The 22,742-nt window shown below is 34.6% G+C and overlaps 1 protein-coding gene across 3 annotated transcripts in view; it reads right to left on the reverse strand.

Annotated features, from left to right (window-relative positions):
• GRIA2 (glutamate ionotropic receptor AMPA type subunit 2) overlaps positions 1–22,742 on the reverse strand; it is a 157,682-nt gene that overhangs the window by 44,016 nt on the left and 90,924 nt on the right. For all 3 annotated transcript variants that reach the window (XM_047717815.1, XM_047717814.1, XM_047717813.1), the window contains exons 4-7: positions 21,469–21,665; positions 17,260–17,313; positions 12,189–12,350; positions 86–253 (exon numbers count right to left, since the gene is read on the reverse strand). In XM_047717815.1, coding sequence (XP_047573771.1) covers positions 86–253; positions 12,189–12,350; positions 17,260–17,313; positions 21,469–21,665 — 581 coding nt within the window. The remainder of the gene's footprint in view (positions 1–85; positions 254–12,188; positions 12,351–17,259; positions 17,314–21,468; positions 21,666–22,742) is intronic.

Genomic DNA, 22,742 nt, shown 5'->3' on the forward strand with positions numbered 1-22,742 from the left:
GTTAAACATAGCCAGGAGACTAACATAGCAGGAAAAAATAGTGTCCACTGTTAAGTCACACTCACAATCATTTTGAGTAACTGACCTGTTTGAGGGCCCTTTCTATTTCTACGCCTTGTCCCCAGGGGACTGCTGGGTTTGCCAGGCAATCTCCTGCATTCCCCCTTCGAGAGATTTCAATTCTCTGCTTCCGAAGGTTGCGGAAAGCCTCAGTCATCACTTGAACAGCATCATAGGTTAGAGCAGAAGTATACTGAAAAATATCACACACATATCATAAGAATAGGAAAAAATTCAGAGGGTCACAGCACAATGGCCGTCTGGGTTGCAGCTGGCCACCATACAACACCATATCACAGCCCAAGACTTTAGACACCATCCTTCATCTAGCAGTCTAAGAATCTGAGAGGTAGAATGGAATACTAGGACTGTGGAGTAGGCTTTTGGCTGGAAGCACTGCCTTTTACATTAGCATTTCAGCTTTTTGGCTGAGACCTTTTATGATAATAGCACTTTTCTTTTTAAACCAATTCCCTAGTTAGAGAATCCCTTTATGGTCTGATTTGAGTATACAGGAAATTATCAAATTTACAAACAAATATCCCTCCTCTTATGCGGGATTCATTTGGCAATAGGGAAAGAATATTGATGAGTTTAAGTCTGTAAGTCTACCTCAGTGATGTTCACATAGATCTGCAATAGTCTTGAAATACCCATTTTTAAGATCCCCTATGTGGTTATGGTAATCGAAAAGAAGAACCAACAAATTTCATAATTTCTATGCCCCCTTCATGGTTCAACAGTCTATGATAAAATAACATTGGTTCCAAACTTACGATATTCAGATCCCAATGGGAAAATAGGATTATTACAGGAGGATGGGGGCCAAGCAGAAAAAAAGAGCATATCTGAGGGCACTAAGCACTGTCAGTGGCTGGATAGGTATTATTACATACATGGATATATACCGCCATCTATCAAATGTATCATGCTGCTATTGTTAATGACAATTAACACATTTTAACATAATAGCTTTAATGAACACTTAGGAAATTTCTGTTACTGAGTATTTTTCAATCTGTGAGTAACAAAAGTACAGTGAAGCTGGGTAAAAAATGCAACATCGTACTAATTTTGAGACACCTTAAAATTCTTGACCACAAATCCAAAATGAGCACTTAGTATTTCCAAGTCCTCCTCCTTCTTTCTTTAGTAACTTAGTTCTTCCACTCTCAAAAATGATTATTTTATACCTCTTCTTTTCTTCTCATAATACCTACAGCTCTGCACACTTCTCTTTCTCTGAATTCCTGCTGATTATCTTGCCTACACGTCACCAAAAAAATAGAAGCCTTCAGACAGAAACCTTTTACCTTTCAACCACAAAACTGCCACGATCACATTCTCTCTGTTTCCCTCCTGAGCTGACAGCAATGGAGGTGGCCATGCTTCTTCATAAGGACAGCCGCTCCCAACAGCACACGGAAACAGTCCCTCGGATCTTTCTAAGGACATTTCATCTACAATTACAACCTCAATATCCTCCATCAGCCTTTTTTCTCTCTCTACTGGATCATCTTTATTAGCACTTCAAATGCTTTGATATCTCCTACCACAAATAAAGAGATAGATGATGATAAATGTTAGATACAGATGACAGATAGATGACAGATGGGTAGGTAGGTAGATAGATGAGAGAGATAGAAAGAAAGATCAATCAGTAGATAGGTAAATAGATAGATATAGATAGATAGATGATAGCTACAATAACTGCTTCTTAGGTTTATATCTCCTTCCAATACCAACCCTTCCTTTTTTTTCCTGTTTCCTTCATTAAAAAATTTAAGAGGCATTTTCTAAACTTGCCATTCCACATCAACCCTCTTCTCTCTCTCTTGAGGTGGTCTCGCTCAGTTCATGGCTTTAAATTACATGTATGTGCTCAAACATTACTTCCTCAATGATGCCCTTCCTGCCCAGCATGGACTCAATCACTCCTCTTCACCTGACCTTATTTATTTCTTCATAGTCTCTAACAGTATCTGAATATCTTGTTCATGGATTCTTTCTTTCTCTATTTCATCTCTCTTCCCCACTGGAATATTTACTCTGGGGAAGTAGAAAACTCATCTTACACCACTGAATTCTCAGATACCAGGGCAGGGCCAGATACATTAAAAAAGACCTAGGAAGGAAGGAAAGAATGTAGGCAGGGAAGTCAGAGATTTTGATATTGGACACTCTCTTTACAGGATTCATGTTCTCTTCCAGTGTAGTGAAAAGGTTATAAGCAGATAATCACAATATGTCTATCATAGTGTTATAAATCAATCTGGTGGTAGATAAATGTCAGATTTATCCTCTTAATATGAGAGATATTACAATAAGGCAAATGAAAAGTAGTTCATGTTGTATGAATCATCCCCTCCATGTATCCAGAAATTTCTTAAGCCTCCGTTTTTCTAATTCCAAAATGGCAGTGTGAGGTTATCATTCATTTAATCGTTGTATGTATTAGTTTAATTGAATCTCTTTCATTTGACCATATGAATGAGTCAAATTTGATGGGAAAGTTGGCAAGAAGAAGAAAAAGATAAAATGATTTTGAGGCCATGAGCCCTGTGACTGAGTGTAGTAAACTGTAAAAAGATATTCATATTTACCTCTAAGTTTTCTTCCTTATTTCTTCTCTTGTGATACCACTTAAACAATGTCATTACAGGCCTATATAGGATTCCTCTACGTATTTAGATTATCTCCCGGATGGATGCACTTGAGGTTCCCACAAATATCTCAACTAGACAGATCTAAGTAAAACCCATCACCATTTTTTCCAAAAAATCTCAACCTTTTTCTCCAAACTATATCTGAGAAATTAGCAAAATATAGTATGTGTCAGATCCATCCATATTTAGAAACAACCCACATTTCTGATTATAAAGAATCCTTAAAACCTGTACTTTCTGCCTTAAGAAAGTATAATGCAGCCATTAAAAAGTGATGCTAATAAAGGTTATATAACAATATGAATAATGTCAATTATAAAATTAGTGAAAACATTATTACAACTAAATTTTAAAAATACCTTCTTCATTGATTAATGAGAATGGTAAAAAATGGTAATATCTCTTCACAAATAAGGGAAAGAAAAATAAACAGAATGGTTATAATAATAGAGAGGAAGCAAACATGATTATATTTCTTTTCTAAGTATTCTAGAATATTCATGTACTGTTTTCTTAAGAAAAAGACATTGTTTTGAATCCTATTTACTTAGGAAAATATCTGGAGAAATAAGATTACATATTAGATTTATCCACCTTACATAGATGCTTATTTCTATTCTCCTAGAGAAAAAAATTGGTTAATTTGCTTTCCTATACAGTAATTAGTTCATTGCCAATGTAATTTTTAAAATAAAGTCTAGGTCACTGAATAGGAAACAGAGCCTAAATTAAATAAATTGGATATTTAAAAAAGAAGTATTGCAATGCACATTAAAAAGTTACGATAATAGTGAAAAGCCAAAATCTTCATTGGGTCAGCCTGCTCACATTACTATGAGAAATCTATCAAGCCATCTGTTAAATGTTTTAGAGGTCTATAAATGTTGGCAAACTACATTAAAAAATAAGATTAGGTTGAATGAACTAAAAGCACTGAGGTTCATGCGGCATGTTAACAATTATGATTCGGAGCATGAGCATGCTAAGAAGAAAAATCCTTTCAACCTTTTTCAAATGCTCAAATTTAATCAAGTCTCCAGCCCATTATTGTTTTAAATTAAAAGTCACAATCATAAAAACACAATTCTGGACGGAGAGAAAATAAACAGACACTATATCCAGAGTTCCTCTTTGTTTATGTTCTACATATGTGGCTCATTTATTTTTCCTAAACAAATATATTCATATTTTTGATTGGAGAGTTAGATATTTCAGTTCTACCATTCCCTAAACTAGATGTAAATTAACTTGAAGGGAACATGATGAAATGTAACTATCTCCTTCTTTGAAAACAAATGTATCATCTCTGTCCTGGTGTTTATGTTCTGTGAAATCCCTCAGCTGAGTTGGAAATTTATAATTCAGTGGGGGACCATTATGTTTTACAGTGCTGTATCACAATCGCATCCTATCCACACTTTAAGAAGAAATCTGGGAAAACGTTTTTATGGTCCATTTTCCAAATGTACTTTTTATTCCATTTTAAATGCATGTTTATTGAGACCTATTTTTCAAATACAAAATGAAATATGCATTTTAAACATGTTTGTTAAGCCCAATAGTCATCAGACATTATTCAATAATACATTACTGTAATCACTGAAACCAGAAATCAGTATTCTGACAGCCAACAAAAACAGGGAATGGAGAAGTTCTATGTACACTTAGGATTTAATGAACATACAAAAAGGATAAATAGACTATAACATAACATTTATGGGTCATTATTATGATAGCACCTATGCTTAAACATGGGTCATCTGCACTGTGCTAAAATAAAAGATATTCAAAGAAAAAGTACTAGACTTTACATGTTATAAAAGTGCTAAAAACTTACTATGAATAGCTACTTTCAAATTCTCCTTGACACTTGAAATTGAAATGTATATGGTTTAGAAAGTATTGAATGTATCACCAGAAGGCAGGGCCCAAGCCCTGATTTTATCATTTACTGCTCAATTGCCTTGGGTAAGATAAAGTGTTTTTTATCAATGAAAATAGTGTTTCTTATCAACGAAATAAGTAAAACAATGCCTCTCCTATGTCATAGTAGCATTGGAAAAGTTGGTGAGGAAAAAAGAATTCATGTCGACTAACCTGAGCTGGGTGGTTTCCTCAGGAGCCCTTTTTTAAAAATTCTATGCAACAAATATTTTTACTCCAGTTTTATAGATAAAGATTCTAAGTTAACAGATTATATTTTGCTCAGGGTAAAAAAAAAAAAAATAAGATGGAGTTTGAGTCCAGATCTCTGTGTTTCTGTGGCAATGACGGTGACCAACCATCTTGGTTTGTCAGGTACTATCCCTGTTTTACACAGCAAATCTGCAGTCCCAGGAAACTCCTCAGTGTCGCACACAGGGACAGTGGATGCTTGTTTGGCAAACACCACATCAAATGAGTACGGTTAGAGGAAATGAGAAGCCAGGTGACTTATAAAGTATGTCCCAAAATACAAATTATTAACCAGCATGTTTGCTTTCTTTTTTCCTTTTATTACTATCTAACCTGATATATAAAACTAGTTTGTTTTGCTGTTTTGAAAACCACTATCCTAATCTACAAGAATCTGTGAGCCCATAAATTCAAAAACTGATTCTCACATTGCCATATTAAAGGCTGTAAGAAATCCTGTAGTGACAATTCCAGTTTAGCTTTGTCTGAAGAACATCCATTGTCCAAACAAATTACCATTTTAAAAATTTCCTTAATACCAATTACTTTTCATAAAAATAATGTTCTGTGTAACAACCTTGGGCTGTTAAAGGTCTTATGGCCTGATAAATTGTATATACTCATTTTTTAAATTATATCACTTGGGGCGCCTGAGTGGCTCAGTCAGTTAAGCAACTGCCTTTGGCTCAGGTCATGATCCCGGAGTCCCAGGAATGAGTCCTGCATCAGGCTCCCAACTCCATCAGTGTCTGCTACTCCCCTGACCTTCTCCCCTCTCATGCTCTCTCTTGCTGTCTCTCTCTCTCTCTCTCAAGTAAATAAATAAAATCTTTAAAAAAATAAAATTTTATCACTTATTTGATTAAAGTTCTTTTTTGTAAGATTTTATTTATTTATTTGACAGAGAGAGAGATCATAGGTAGGCAGAGGAAGGCAGAGAGAGGGGAAGCAGGCTCCCCACTGAGCAGAGAGCCCCATGTGGGGCTCGATCCGAGGACCCTGAGATCATGACCTGAGCTGAAGGCAAAGGCCTAACCCACTGAGCCATCCAGGTGCCCCTGATTAAAGTTCTTATATGCTGAATGATATGTCCCTAAAGAATCTCACAATATAATTCTCAATTTCTTCATTTTATCAAGTTATCAAAATGGTCAAAAATGATGAGTTCTAGGAAAAATAAGTAAACCTATAAGAAAAGCTTTAGAAAGTCTCCCTTTCTTTCTTCTTTCTTTCTTTCTTTCTTTCTTTCTTTCTTTCTTTCTTTCTTGATTCTGGGCAATGATTAAGACCAACTAGAGCCATTAAAAAAAAAACAGTATTGGTAAATACATTATACATTTAAGTTCATTTGCTTGTCTTAATTTTAAATTTAATTGGAGTCTGCCCTCTGGAAAAGAAGTGTCTGTGATAAGGCTGTTTAAGACTTGTTGAATGTGTGCCCTTCGAAACTTCACCACACAAAGTCACAGGATCTTCACAGAAACTCAACATTGATGGAGCAACAGAAACTCTCTTTCATTGCTAGTGACAATGCAAAATGGTACAGCCACTTTGGGAGACAATTTGGCAGTTTCTTGAAAACTAAACATACTCTCACCATATGATCCAATTGTACTACTTGGTATTTACCCAAAGGAGTTGAAATCATACATCCACTCAAAAACCATCGCACATATATTTGAGGTAGCTTTATTCATATTGCTGAAACTCGGAAGCAACCAGGATGTCCTTTCTTCAGTAAGTGAACGGTACATCCAGGTAACGGAATATGATGGGCTATTATCAGGGCTTAAAAAGAGTGAGCTACCAAACCATGAAAAAACATGGAGGAACCTTGTATGTATATTACTAAGTGAAAAAAAGCAAATCTAAAAAGACTACATACTGATGATTCTAACTCTATGCATTCTGGAAAAGGCAAAACTATAGAGACAATAAAAAAGATTCTGTGTTTGCTATGAGCAAGAGGAGAGATGAATAAGCAGAACAGAGATTTTTAGAGTAGTGAAAATATTCACTACGAGACTATAATGATGGGAGAATGTTATTGTACATTTGTCCCAAACTATAGGATGTACACTAAGAGTGAACCATAATGTAAAATATGGACTTCGGATAATCATGATGTCAATGAAGATTCATCAGTTCTAACAAATGAATCACTCTGGTGAGTGAAGCAGATATTGGAGGAGGTTGTGCTTGGGGTGGGAGGCAGAGATATACAGAAATTCTTTTTTTGCTCAGTGTTGTGGTGAACCTTAAACTGCTCTAAAAAAATTTAAATTGTAACTACAAAGTAAAAAAAAAAAAATCAACATCTAGTAAGCACAGAGTTTCAAGGGTGAGAAAACTAGGTCTGTTGGAAAGAAATCAAATTTAACATCCTTTATTATTCTTTTTGAGTAGTAAAAATAATTTTTAAGCCCCTGTGAAGAAATACTCTTCATGTAAAAGGAATACATTAAAACAACATATTTTACCTGAATTATTCAGATCGGCTACTGACCCTGACTGAGTGGTGCTTAAGGACAAAGACTTTTACATTCTGAAATTTGGGGTTCATGTAAGCATTCAAAAGTTTCAGATAAAACTAATTAGATTTATCACGATGGAAAAAAGATACTCAAATGAAAACATTGTCTGGTTTGATTCACCCGTCAGTGCCAGGGAGAGACCTTCTTAGAGACAGATCTTTTATTTTGTTGGTTGCATAAATTTCTCCCAGACTTTCTCCACTTCTAGAAATCTTCTAACAAAGTGGAAGTTCCTCATCTTTTTTAATCCAGGGAAAATAAACAAATATGTTCCAAGATATTTTAGGGTTTGATTTTGATATTTGGAGTGGAGAGATGACTGCCTGCAAGTCATTACAATTTTTGAGAGACAGAAGAACCATGTGAGAAATCATAGATTCAGCAAAAATTAGAAGTATTAGTGTATGTTTTATTAAGTGTCAAATTAGCACTTTACATAATCATGGCATTAGATGTTTGAGATAAATCTTATACATTGCCTAAACTTATTCCCTCTACAGATGAAGAAATGTGGAAATGAGGTGAATCAGATATCCTGCAGTAGTATTACAGATAGTAGTGATGCCTTTTTACTTTTAATGCTCTAACATACGTTTAAATATTTTTTCAATTATTTTTAACAAAAATTTTACCAATATCATAATTTTACTTCATTTTTAAAATCATTTCTTTTATTCTTTAAAATATTTTACTTACTTATCTGAGAGAAAGAGAGAGCACATGCTCAAGAGAGAACACAAGCAGTGGGAGGGAGGAGCAGCAGAGGGAGAGGGAGAAGCAGGCTTCCTGCTGAGCAGGGAGACCAACATGGGACTGGATCTCAGGATCCTGGGATCACGACCTGAGACCAAGGCAGACACTTAACTGACTGAGCTACCCAGGTGCCCCCAATATCAAAATTTTAATTTACGGGCTTATTTCAACCATTTACATACTTTTCAAGCCATGGAATATAAGAAACAAAACACATCAAGCCTCTAGGCTATTGTGTGGCAAAATACTTTAATATTAGGAGTAGGGGATGCCAATGTGTCAGCAGTGGTTTTGGTCAGTTAAAATGTTCAAGAAGCAGAATTAATTCTATTAAGCCACTAGGGTACTATATAATGCATGGCGCTAATTACTGAACTGAAAAAGATTATGCTATTTTCAGACAGGCCTAATAACTCTCTTAGGGCAGCAATTAAGAAAGTTTGAGTCTGTGCTTTAAGTCCTTTCCTGACTGAAATGAGATTCTGGTGGGAAAACCATTATTTAAAGGGCCACGAAAAGTTCAGTCATGGTCACGTATTATTGTGGAATACCTTAACATCAGCAGAATATCACAGATGCAGAAGTTGAACCAAGGTTCAGATTGCTGATGTAACCAGGCCGAATGGATAGCTATCATCTTACAAGTTGTTGAAGACACCGAAACACTGAAAATCTATCTAAAAATAGAAGTATTTCTAAATTATTTTTGAGAGAGTGCCAAATCATCTTTATTATCTGCCTCTTTCAAAACTTTTTTTTTTTTTTTTTTTTTTTTTTTTTTTTTTTTTTTTTTAAGGAAGGTAAAATGGTCACTAATTGTCCATTTAAATCTAGGTGCCAAATGGTTCTGGTCTGATGACTGTCAAGTAAAATATCACTACTTTTATGCCAGGGTTGAATAAAAGGCCAAAACAAATATTAGTGCAGAAATTTTAGCCAAAGTTCACAGAAATGATAATTACTTTTTTTTCTTTCTCAGTGATTATTTTCAAAGGGTTTCTTTATATTTTTCATTTCAACAAATATCTATTATGTGTCTACTGTGTGTAAAGCACTGTAGGACACTGGGGTCAGGAAGACACAAATGATGCAGACTGCCTTTCAGAGTCTTGTTTTTAACCCACAAATATCTTTCAACCGAATTTATATCACTATATAATAAACTAGTGGTTATGATTGCTGCAATAGTTTTTTCATTTACTAATAAAGAAATCCAAAAGACTCAGCAATTGTAACAAACCCATTAATTTCCCTCCTTCCTGGTGCCATCGCCACAGTTAAGACAACCAGTTACTGGTTGCCTTACTCGGCTGCCTGGATTATTCGTGGTATCTTCCTAAAAGCTCACCTGCCATCAGGTGCAAACCCTACAATCTATTGTAAGCAGACAGTGTTGCAGAAGAGGGTAACCAGGAATCTTTCTGTATCAAAACTCTCCTCTGGTGGTTCCTTAATGCTCTCAGACTGGAACTTTGTCATTTCTCTGACACATAGAACAGTGCCAGCCTATAGAGTAAAAACTCAATAGATAGGCATTGAATGGATAAATGCATTGATAAATGAATAAATGAATGAACGTTGCCTGAAATTAGCAAATTGGTGAACCAGATGTAAAATCTCTGTACCATGACTTTAGAGTAATTTTTTGTACAGAGTATAAGAATGAAGAAATTTAACATTATTAACATATTTCTTGGTTATTAAAATATGCAAAATATTGAAATATTTATATTTTACTTGTATTTATTGAATAAGGATGATTTTAACTAAGAAACTATCGAAGATTTGTTAACTTCTGGAGAAGACTAAAAGTTTAAAACAATCATTAATTTAATATTCCCACAACTTGAAATAGTTTATATTATCTCCCAAGCCTAACCACAGGGAGAATTTCATGTACTGAATTGCATTTTTGCAGGTTTTTATGCCTATAACCTAAGTTTTTATTTTGGTGACAATAAAACATGACTTAAACTATCAGGCTATGTACCTGGTACAGTCAATGACCCAAAAGACAATATAGAAAGAAATAATCTCATTAGGAAATATTCTTGCTTTCCTTTCTTAAACAGATCATATATAGAAGATAATGCTATTTTTTTATTAGAAAATACTGTATCATTACCCCAAGTAGTTTTTCTTCCTTTTTTCTGCCCATGGAGCAGAAAAAATCATGAAAGCCCTGTCCAGTGATTCCTATCTTTTACATCTGCTGACATTAGAAGAGACTTATCTCTTGGTAACTCCCACAAAATGTCCATCTCTCACTCAATCCATATATTTTGAATTTTTACAGCAGAAAACAAAACAAAACAAACAAACAGAAGAAAAAGTACAGTTTCCTGACACTGTCATGCCCTTGTACCACTTTGAATCAGTGTACATTCTCTTTCTCCAACACCCTCCTACAGTTTTTCTCCTGCTCAACCACATGAAAAGCCCTGCTGAGACACCCCACCCCTGGAGAGCCCTCCTTAACATCCTTTCTCCCATACTGTCCTAATCATATGTGGAGAGCTGGCATATTTTACATGCATCATTCTCTGTTTTGCTTATTTGCTTACTGACATGTTAGTCTCCTCCATTAGACTGGGGATTTTCAAAGATAAGAGTCTTTTTTGTTTTGGGGGGGGGGCTTGTTTTTGTTTTTACTTTTGTTTTTGTTTTTTTTTACGTGCTACAGCAGGAAGGGAGTAAGCTCCCAGCAGAGTGAAATCTGGAGCTAGGTTTTGGTGAAATTGTTAACAGAATGCATTGCTAAATATCTCCCAGGCCCCAAATTTGCCTTGCATTTTGATACATGACCCATGCACTTCAATAATGATATGACTTCCATGAGAATATAGTCATCTCATTTTGCTCTCATCCTTCTCACAGTAGACAGCAGTGGTAGGAACACGGTGACTAATCGAGTATTCAAAAGGAGCACTTTAGTTCTATTTGGGGATGAATGCCACATGCAATCTTCATCAGAGAGCTTTAAAGGCACCATCTTGGAATGGATGGAAGCCTGCAATTCCACAGAATGAGAGCCACAGGCGGAGACACACCCTGACATCAATGAAAAGACTAGATGTCCATTTGTCTTCTTATCAGCTTTGCTACCTGAAGGTACCCCCACAAACCCACAGTACTCTTATAAACAGTGTACATGGGAATATCAGTGAAGGTCACCAAAGTCACCTAGTTTTGAGAAAAAAAGATAACTTTGGGTTATTCTTTAACATTCTATGAGATGGTTTCTTGAATTTAACTTATAATTAACAGGATCCATTCACATATCCAAAAATAGAGAATTCAACGCTTTCAATCCTTACCTAGGACCAGTCTCATAGCCAGACACAAATTTAGAGCCAAAAATCCATATTTGTTTTTTTTCTTCATTAGGTGCAGAAAACAACCACAAAATCTCTGTCTGAAGTATAAACTGGGAGAGCAACTAAAATAACACTGTCCTGGCTGGTTCATACACATCTGCTTAATAATACACAAATAAACAAACGAAATCACTATGTATCTGAAATGCTTTGCAACTTTTGCTCTTATTTTTCATAAGTCTAGTTTCATAAAGAATGTGATCATCTCATTCCACATACGTTATGATCCTCTTTTATCTCCGCTGTCAATAAGGTGACAAACAGAAGGAAGAAAACCTTCCTATCAACAGCAGAAGCATTTAATATTTAGAGGTAAATATATGTAGGTAGGTGTATGAATAATAAAATACGTTGAATAAACAAGTGAAGTCCAGACCCGTGGAGAATAAAAGATGAGTCTGGTCATGTTCATATCAGAACAGTGCACTGCATTTAGAATTCAAAGATTCCTTGTTTGATTTCATAAAGCACTTATTGCTTTTTGTTCCTAAAACAAATTAAGATTTTCATCTTCTTCCTAGAGTGTCCCAGAGAACACACTACTTGCCAGCAGTTAGATACAGATAAAGATACAGATATATAGATCCAGATGTAGATGGACATATTAGTAGATAGAGAGATACCTTAATTGTAGTCGTATGTGCTCCAGGGTATTCTTTTTCTTCCAGTGTTGACCATCTTTCTATAAATTTGGATACCAGGGAATCATCATAGTCCACTATCTGAAACCCAGAGACATTTGCACCTCCAAACTGAATTTTTAATAGGTCTCCATCAGTAAATCCCTAGACATAGAGCACATATGTCAGGCTTTCCATTAAGACTCAAAGAGAACTTAACATTTACCCAATAATTCTATACATTGTGATTTTACAAATGTCAAAGAACACATGAGATATAAAAAAGCCTAGAGGAAGTGTTTCGTGTATTTAGCAACCAATACTCTGCACTAGTACCTACTGTCATCTTGGCATCACAGCGGATCCTTAATCAATGATTGTTTATTGGTTGTACTCACATAAAAGCTCTCCATTTTACTGAGAAATCTTCCGTGGGTAAGTACTGGTTTTATTTATTCAATCTACAACAGAGCACTACCACATAGTTATAAATACTTAAGAACATAAAGCTAGTACCCCAAGAAATATAACATAGTAAGCAAGTTATTCCTATTTTAATTGTTCATTCTCATAGGTGATAAAACATCTTTAAAATGAGAACGGAAGGTACTAAATGCCTAGTCATAATTTGCAAACACTCAAACAATATCATATTAAGTACGGAGCTTAACTTTTTATAAAATATATGAAAGTTTAAAAATCAATCTCTTGCATTATTAGAATGAATTCAGTCATTAGTAAAACTATCATGTAGTGCTGCCATTAATTTCAAATATTGCACTGTCATAAATTCTATCTCAATTTGAGAGGACATTATCCCAAGGATGAAGTCACAATTTTAATAAACCACAATTATAAGTATTTTTTTACCTTATACATTTACTTCTCATTATTCTGCATAAGGATTGAAAATATCCCCGAATCTCAAATACGGGAGAATCTTTTCTTTGTTATTGATATTAAAAAATATATTTTAGTACTATTTGTGTAAAGAAGGATAATTACTTCATTATTGGGTCAAATTTTGGTTTTTCTTTTTATTGAAATAATGTAAATAGTGCCAGAATATATATAACAAAAATCAGACATGCTCCAGTTAAGCTGCTTCAAAACAAGCAATTTCAGTAATTTTTGTTTTTCATATATTTACCACCATATTTCTGCACACATCTTTTCTATTTTTCTTAATTTATCAATTTTAGATATCTTCATTGAGTTTCTGCTTATGTGTGATGTGTATATAATTCATCCAGATTTACCTGCTCACCCATTTCATGTTCACAGTTATCATATTTATAATTCTGTTATTCAGAGCAGTCAAATAATGTGGTATGACTGTATTTTCCTTTTTTTTTTTTTTTTTCTTAAGAGAGAGAGAGCACTAGTAAGAGGGGAAAGGCAGAGAGGGAGGGAGAGAGAGAGAATCTTAGGTAGGATCCATGCTCAGCACAGAGATGGGGCTGTCTCACAACCCTGAGATCATGACCTGAGTGGACATCAAGAGTTGGGAGCTTAACTGACTGAGCCACCCAGGTGTCCCTGCATTTTCCTTCTTGAATAGTATCTCACTCTAATGTGAGATAATAATTGCTTCATTTTTTTCACTACTATAGTTTTCTGTGTACCTATTCTTATTTTTCTGTAGTTGCTCCATGAGAACTTTTCATGTTTATATGAGTAAATCTTTTTTAAAGTAATATCAAACATATCAAGTAATCTATTTCTCTTTTTTCTGAATATTTAATTTACAGGAGACCTTCTGAATGCCGCGATTTGAATTGATGCCTCTTTCCATCTCTTCTGCAACTGTTACTCTGGAGTGTCCCTTCACCATGTTGCTGACTTGTTCTCTCACTTCCTGGATCACTAATCTCTCATGTTTTACTCCCTTCTTCTTCCAGAGTGCTCAGTAGTTTCTCAGACACATTGGAGGTAAATTTTTTGAGACACTGAATGTCTCAAGATATCTTCATTTTACACTGACACTTGATTACTCTCATAACCTGAAGACATCGTTCCACTGACTTTTATTGTTCCTATTGAAAAATACAATGTCATTATTTCTAATTATTTTTTGCATGTGACCTGCTTCATATTTCTGTCTGCCTTCTCCTCCCACCTGTCTGAAACTTTTAAGATCTTCTATTGATCTCTGAAATTTCATGATGACATTTTCTTTGAAACATAAAAGAAGTCTCTTTTCTTTCATTGTTTTGTGTAGTCAACGGGCATATTTGTGTCATCGAGTACTGGGAATTTTTCTGAATGTTCTTTGATAATTTCTTTCCCCTGCCTTCACTGTATGTCTTTCTAGAATGCCTATTATTATGACATTGTAACTTTTAGATTGAACATCTAAGTTTTTCACAGGTTCCCTGTACACACCACCTCATATTGTATTGTTGTTTTGTTACATCATCTGGAAGATTTTTCTTAAACTTATCATCAAAGTCATATAATTTTACTTGTAGTAGAAAAAAAGTTAACTTCCCATAATTCTTTCTTATTCTCTGAGTTTTTCCTCTTTTTCACAACATACTTTCTCTCTTCTTTATGGATAATTTTCTCCTATTACTCTGCAGATACTCTTTACAATTTTAAACATTTTTCTTGTGTTTTCTGCCTGCCCTGTTTCTGTTTATTTATTCATTCATTTATTTGTTTTGTATTACATCCTTCATGGCCCAGACTTTTCTCAAATGCCTGATTCTCCTTGGCTATTTAACATTCAGACACTAAAAGATATCTTGGAATTTCCATGTGCCTGGGGGAGGCTACCTGATTAAGTGCTTCACTGTATGGTAGTCAGGTGGGGGTGGATTGCAGTACTTTCTGTCCATATCCAGGTTGAAGAAATGAGAACTGCCTCCCTTTATGACCACTTCTTCATCACTTTATGTACAAACTATCCTTTTAAATGCTTCATCAGGAACTTAATCACAATCTGTGTTTTGGGAGCCTAATCAACTATTACCTGTTCCTGAGGAAATTCATCAATAGCTGTATCTGAGGACTTTTCTTTTATCACCACCTCATTTAACACTCATTAGACCCTAGACAGAGAAAGGGAGATATCTCCAATCGAGAGTTTGGAAGATGAAAGCTCTTCAACACTGAATGGCATTCTTCAATTTTAAATGTCAGTGAAAATTTCAAGTGCTCTCTAAATTCTCAGAAACTGCAACACTCCTCAGATACTTTGAACTCACTGACTCACTGGAAGTTCCATATGGTGAAGATGCCAAGTATTCAGAAATGGAAAAGCAGAATTTGAATTCAGATAAAATACAAGCCATGTTCCTCCCTAGAAGATGACAGCAACAGTCACACGTTTTCTATTTTCTAATTTTTTCCCCCACTTTGGTCATCTGTACATTTCTTTCCATTTCATAGCATCAGATATCAACTCTCAAATTGATGAGCCACCTTCTGTCATTATTTCTCAATGTTCCAATATAATCTTCTCCATCTGGACATTTTTAAAGATCACGGCTTTCAATGTGGCTCTGTGTTGTTCATCAAATGGCACAATTCACACAGGGGACTGACTGTCCAGGCTGTTCCCTGCACAGAATGTGGTTCTGAAGAGAGTGAATACAGAGCTTCATTTATTTTAACCCCTGCTTCTCTGGTAGGGAGTCATTTAGGATCTGTAATATCATATCAATAGATAAACTCTAATGAATTTTATAATAGCCATTTCACTGGCAAACAGAAGTTTTATCTGAACAACCAACTTCTACTAACAACATGCAGATTTGAGATTTAATATTCTAAATCACTGGTGCCACCTTCTAGTGAAAACAGCATTTATTAGTTATAAAGTTTTTCCCCCCATCATTACTAGAAATAATGTCTTCTGATAGAACAATATAATATTCCAGAAACTACCTACAGAAACAAATCTACAGGGATGCCTGGGCTCAGTGGGTTGAGTGGCCAACTCTTGGTTTGGCTCAGGTCATGATCTCAGGGTCATGACATCAAGCCCCGAGTAAGGCTCCATGCTGCTGAGCATAGAGCCAGCTTGGGATTCTTTCTCTCCCTCTCCCTCTGCCCTTACCCTCCATCCCTCTTTCTAAGAAAAAAAGAAAGAGAAAGAAAGAAAGAAAGAAAGAAAAAAAGAAAGAAAGAAAGAAAGGGAAAAAGAAAGAAAGGGAAAAAGAAAGAAAGAAAGAAAGAAAGAAAGAAAGAAAGAAAGAAAGAAAGAAAGAAAGAAAGAGAGAGAAAGAAAGTAAGTCTACATTTGGGTAAATATGAGACCTTTCCAAAGTCTTATTATGCTATTTAGAATAAGCTCTCATTTTCTCCCTCTTTTCTATCTTCCTGAGATTGGGGAGGGCAGTTTTCTCAGTCAAGTAAGATCATACTTCATCAAAGAACGTAAAACTTTGCAACAGTAAAGGCTTAAGGTCATTTTACTACTAATCTGAAAACTATTTTGAAAAAAATGTCTAACAATAATTCTAACTTGGCTCTGATTATACTTAAGAGAAGGAGATATAGTCAAACACTTAGATGTTCAGTATAATCATAATTTGACAGAAAGCCCAATGAAAAAGTGATCAGCTACAGGGATTTAATGTCATTGTACTGCTTTTATAGTAAATAGAAAATCAGAAATAAATAAAAATTCTTGACATTTGCAGGTTTAATTTTTCTCTAAGATGTATTTTCACAAATGTGTATTTATCTCAAATACTATGTTTACTGAAAACTTTAAAGGAATGCACAAAGGGAAAAATTATAAAACATTGTGATAATGAGAAACAAGAGGAAATTTGAACAATTGAACTTTAGATATTTTTGAAAACTTTTCCATAATTAAATATGCCTTCTAAGACAATTTATAAAGTTTGTCAAATATTTCTTACATCACTTATAATAGGAAATTGATTAAAGTATATAAAGTGGGAAGTCAGTCTAAAACACAAACTGAGAAAAACATTGTTACTTCTAATTGATCAATATAATCAAGATATGTTTTTAAAAGTAACACTGTAAATGCTGGTCATTCAAAACTATTTTTCTAAGTATCTCTATTAAAATTAAAAATATCAGTTAATTCACCTACCAGATTTGCAATGATATAATGGTAACCTTTAACATGTTTTCCAATGGTAATAACCTAACAAAGATAAAGAAATAATTATTTAATACATGCAAATAATATAAATTATAATTATTGATGTTATGACCTGAGGAAAAAAGTGGAATTTTATTTACTATGTTTTCTGATATTCTGTGATGGATCCTATTTGACAAAATATAATTCTCAAATACAGAGAATATTTCTCTCAGAAAAAAGTAACAATACATTTCAGTGCTTTATAAATGCTATCTTTCAAGAAGTCAATAAGTAAACAAATAATTATTTCAGTTTTGTCTTTGGTGAAAATAAAGTCACAAGATTTTAAGAAATGTAAAATGAAAAGAATATTGAATCCATAAGTCATAATTTTATTTCTAAAAAAGCTATTTTTCTAAAACATTAGGCAGCTGAAATCAACACCTGAGATTTTATACTCACACACTGACACTCAAATTTATAGTAGAACATTAATTTTAAAATTATGAATAAGCACATAAAAGAATTCTTATATGAATTTATAAAATAATATTCCCATCTTAAGAGTCTTGAGATGCTTGCAATTTAGTTCAAATGAACATGATTATTTCCAGCTTGAGGCAGCAAAGCATCAGAGAAACTACTCTTTCTCCACAAATCTAAGTCAAAACTCAATGGCGAGATAAACGTATGATGGAACACGACGTTGAGCTTTTATTGGTAATGCTCATTACAGTTTGGGGCATTACAGAATCAGTGTGACTTGTCACTGATCTATAGCAATTCAAGAGAGTAATACATAGGTGAAATGGACATGCTGTAGTCCTAGTACTTAGATATTCAAATGTAGCTCTTGTTTTTAAAAAAATTTCACACTAAAAGAAAGCAGGAAATGCCAGGGCTGCAGAGAAACATTCAAACCATTAGCTCATTTCCCTGATGACACAGTTTTGTTGACTTCCCATTGCTTCTAGCATAATAAGCAAAATCCTTAATTTATGCTACAAAGTCCAGTAATCTTGCAAGCTTCTCCAGGCCCTCTTTTTCCACTCTCATTGGCCCTCCTTTTAAGTATTTTTGTACACAAAAAGGCTTCTTTCCATCACCTCAGGACTTCACATATTCGGCTTCCTTGCTTGGAAAGCAGTCTCAACCACCATATCATTTGTCTTATTAATGCTTCAGGCACAAGGAATCTGAGCCCAATGTTACCTCCTGGGAAAGGATTTCCTTGACCTTCTCTTATCCCAGACAAAGTCAGGTACTCTGAAGCAATGCACTTAGTTAAAGAACCAGGGCAAAATCTTAGGAAAGATTCCACCAAATGCCCCTTTGATGCTAAGTGATAGCTATTTGGAAGAGAGTTAGGGCTTGTATCATTTTCTAACCTATTTTTATGTTATACAGCTAAATCACTTTTTCCAAGAAAATGAACCCTCTGTATTGAAAGGAAAATTGCAAAGAAAAGATGTCCTTCTGCATGAAAAATATATTAATTAGCATCACTTGAATTTAATTGATTTTGTCCTACTGACATCTGCTGGTTCTGTTTATTGTTCACTCTACTTTCAGAATCATGCATGCCTTCCTTCTGGGAATTAAAAACAAACAAACAAGCAAACAACAACAACAACACAAATCTTATAAATGGTGCTACCAGTAGTTGAGTAGAGCGTTCACTGAAATGGGGGGGGGTATGAAAATTCACTAGCTCTGCCTCTACATAGGAATTCATGTTGACCATGCCATCATATTTTTGTTTATAATAGTAATTAACACTGCACTAACAATAGTAAACTTATATTGATTTCTAAATGTTTCTGATGGCTGAGTCCCTTTTCCACCCAATCACAATCAGAAATATGTAACTCTAAGGTTTTATTGAATGATAAAATTTTCATAATCAAGAAAGATTGGTTCTCTTTCTAACTTAAAGCTATTATAACAGTAAAGTTTCATCACCTCTGTTCTCTTATAAGTATTTATAGAGTGAATAAGTAAATACTGTCTCTTTTTCTTCAAATGTAGTTCAATCCCACTTTTTGCTTGGGTCACTCTATTCCTTGAAGGTCTTCCATGATCTCCTAATCTAAATTTTGTTGTAATTTTTTTCATAACATCCTGTTCTCTTCATTCATATATACCACCATATAGTTGCATATTAATTTCTGTAAATATATCATAAATATTTACCTTAATGGAGTTGCCTGTTTTATTTAACATTACTTTCTTGGATCTACCACAGTGATTGTCTGGCAATATTAGACACCCAAGGAAATTTACTGAATGAGTAAATGAATGAAAACAAGCCAGACAAAGGCTGCCAATGTGTGAACCCTCCATAGATCCTCCTTTCCCTGTTAAAGATAGGTTCTTCCTCCTCCTCTTAGACCACATTGCTTTCTAACTTGTAGAACTACAGTGTGACATGTAAAATTTGCCTTCCTCTCTAAACCATGGGTTAATGGAGCACAGCTATTACTATTCCCTGTCTTTGCACATTTCATTCTAGACACAGAGGATGTCTGCAGTTAATGTTTGCTGAATGATGCAACCAACCACTGTACACACTCATTTAATAATTCAAGAGTGTCTTATGAAAATACAATAAACATGTGCAAAGTATCTGTACCTTTTGAATGGATGTCCATATGAACATTTAATCATCATATATTTGTTTCAACATATTACATTCCATATATTCCCAAATTCTCCTATCTTCTAGTTTTGGAAATAATTATTTTCACGTAGACTTTCACCAACATTAATTATGATGATCCATGAATACATAAATTCTTTAAAAAAAGACTAATGACTATTATTAAAATTCAGTTTTAATGAGAATCTCCTATGAAATTCAAATGAGTTGCTGAGGATCACATTTGAACAAGAGACCTTCAGGTTAAAACAGCCCTAACATCATCTCCTGAGACAAGAATTAAGACTTTTTCACTGAAATGTTCACCTCTCTGGCATAAAACATTTAGCTCTTTCTCATAACAAGTTAGTTTATCCAGTTATTTAATATTTTATGTGAGATTCATTTTGTATGTCTTAGGGCCTGTATTATTACATATCAATTAAAGCTACATCAACATTTATGTTTCCAAAATGCTTTGTGTTATACAAATGGTGAATTAATTTTTTACTCAAAACCTAGAAGGGCCAAGAAATGCATACTTAACTGCATATTTTTCTTCCAATCCTATATTATTCCAAGGAACTAACAGCCACTACACACACACACACACACACACACACACACACACACACACACACACACATTTATCAGTTGGGAAAAGCAGCAGATACCCAGTGAAGCAGATCTTAACTTAATAAATCATGATGCTGCTTCACCAACATCCCTGGTCATTTACCCTACATTTAATATAGTGGATCTTATGCGAAAAGAAGCAGATACCCAGTGAAGCAGATCTTAACTTACTAAATCATTATGCTGCTTCACCAATATCCCTGGTCATTTACCCTACATTTAATATAGTGGATCTTATTTTTATCATTAGGATATTACTGAATAGCTGTCCTATCCTAAGAGACCTTAAATGGAATCAAAGTGGTATGGTAAGCACAGATAAAACATCCTTATGTCCAATAAACTTCTCAAACAGCAAACACAGACTGAATATGTCTCCCCTACATATTTTAATTTCATAGATTAATAGTTTTATAGTGACACAAAGCCCACCTAGCAGGAGGAAACAAAAATCTTGGAAAAATAAATACAGGCTTTCTCTGAACACAGATACGTTCAGACAACATAGGCTCAATGTTCCATACTGTGCTCTAATATTTGATGTTCTCCATGTTTTGCCATACACTACTCATTTCTCTCTTAGAACCCCAGCCTTATTTTCACTTAATTAGTGGCCATTTCTTTACCTCTAAAATGTTCAACAATTTTAAATTTCCAATTAAAAATATCAAACTTTAGGGCAATGCTTATCATATAGAACATAAGACTCTGTAGCTACATATTAAATATAGTTAATGATTAGTATGGTGTGTCAGCATGATTGAAGACCATCTGATATTGCTAACTGAAACCAGAGGTAATTTAATTGATGACCTTTGCTTCATCCTACATAAACCATAAAGGAAAAACTGCTGTTCAGCACCCACACGAATACTGGCTGCAAATGCTGACACTGCACGCACATTCTATATTTGGTGCCATTAGAAAACAGAGTAGCCAACCTGGTCTACGATGTCGTTTACTTTATCCCGTTCACAGTCCAGGATTACACGCCGTTCCTTTTTTAACTCCAGATCTTGAAAAAGTGATCGGTATGTCTCATCTTTCTTGTCATTGTTAATGTTTCCCACGTTGATAGCAGTCACTTGCCATTTCTTTTCCGCAGCAGAATCCAGTACAGCTTGCAGTGTTGATAAGCCTAGGAAGGCAAAGAAAAATGATGACCGTAAAAGATATTTGGATAACTCAGAATTACATTGTGAAATTGACAGCAAATATATTTTTAAGTCTGATATTTTTGTGCAACTGAGGGGATGCTGACTCCTCTAAAAAGCTACAGTGAGGGGACGCCTGGGTGGCTCAGTTGGTTGGACGACTGCCTTCGGCTCCCGTCATGATCCTGGGAGTCCCTGGATCGAGTCCCGCATCGGGCTCCTGGCTCCGTGGGGAGTCCGCTTCTCTCTCTGACCTTCTCCTCGCTCATGCTCTCTCTCACTGTCTCTCTCTCAAATAAATAAATAAATAAAATCTTAAAAAAAAAAAAATCTACAGTGAGGATCTCTATCAACATTGAATTATTTCCACTTCACATCAAAAACTCTTTTATCTATATGCTATTGTTCTGATGGAAAGAACCATATTTCGGGGGGATAGTCTCCCCTTCTTTCAGCTCTTTCAGCTGTTTCTTTCAGATATTACCAAAGAGTAATGTCTGTGATACCTTTGGTTAATGTGAGATCCAAAGACATGACACACATTTCTTTCTCTTACAGAATGGGAAAGACTGTTTCTTTACATATGACAACCTATCATTTCATATTAACATCCTCAAGAGGATGTTAAATGAAAATGTTGCAAACATTTTCAGGGAGACAAATCTACATGAGTCTCTGTGAGCATACAAGCCAATAATCTCAATGAGGCTGTTATATTTCCTGCTATTGTCTTCCAGTCAGCCGTTGTTTTCCTCAGCCTTCTGTCACATCATGTTTTTGTTATTGGGACTGATCCCATAGAGATTAAAATGTTCACCTATTAACCAGATGGTAGCAGTTAGTTTTCTAGCTCAGATTTGTTACATTTACTTAACTTTTCAAATGTAAAACCTGTTTACTATTTATCAGTAACTTTGCTTATAACATCATATGACTTAGAAAATTTCTTTGTATTTTTAATAAAAATATATTACTTCATCCATAGGATTGAGAAGGAAAATAATTGGGGAACTTATTCCCTAAAGTTAAATCTTCAGTTTAGCACTAGGAAAAGCAATACA

The sequence above is a fragment of the Lutra lutra genome, chromosome 2 (genome assembly GCF_902655055.1).
Source record: "Lutra lutra chromosome 2, mLutLut1.2, whole genome shotgun sequence".
NCBI classification, from domain to species: Eukaryota; Metazoa; Chordata; class Mammalia; order Carnivora; family Mustelidae; genus Lutra; species Lutra lutra.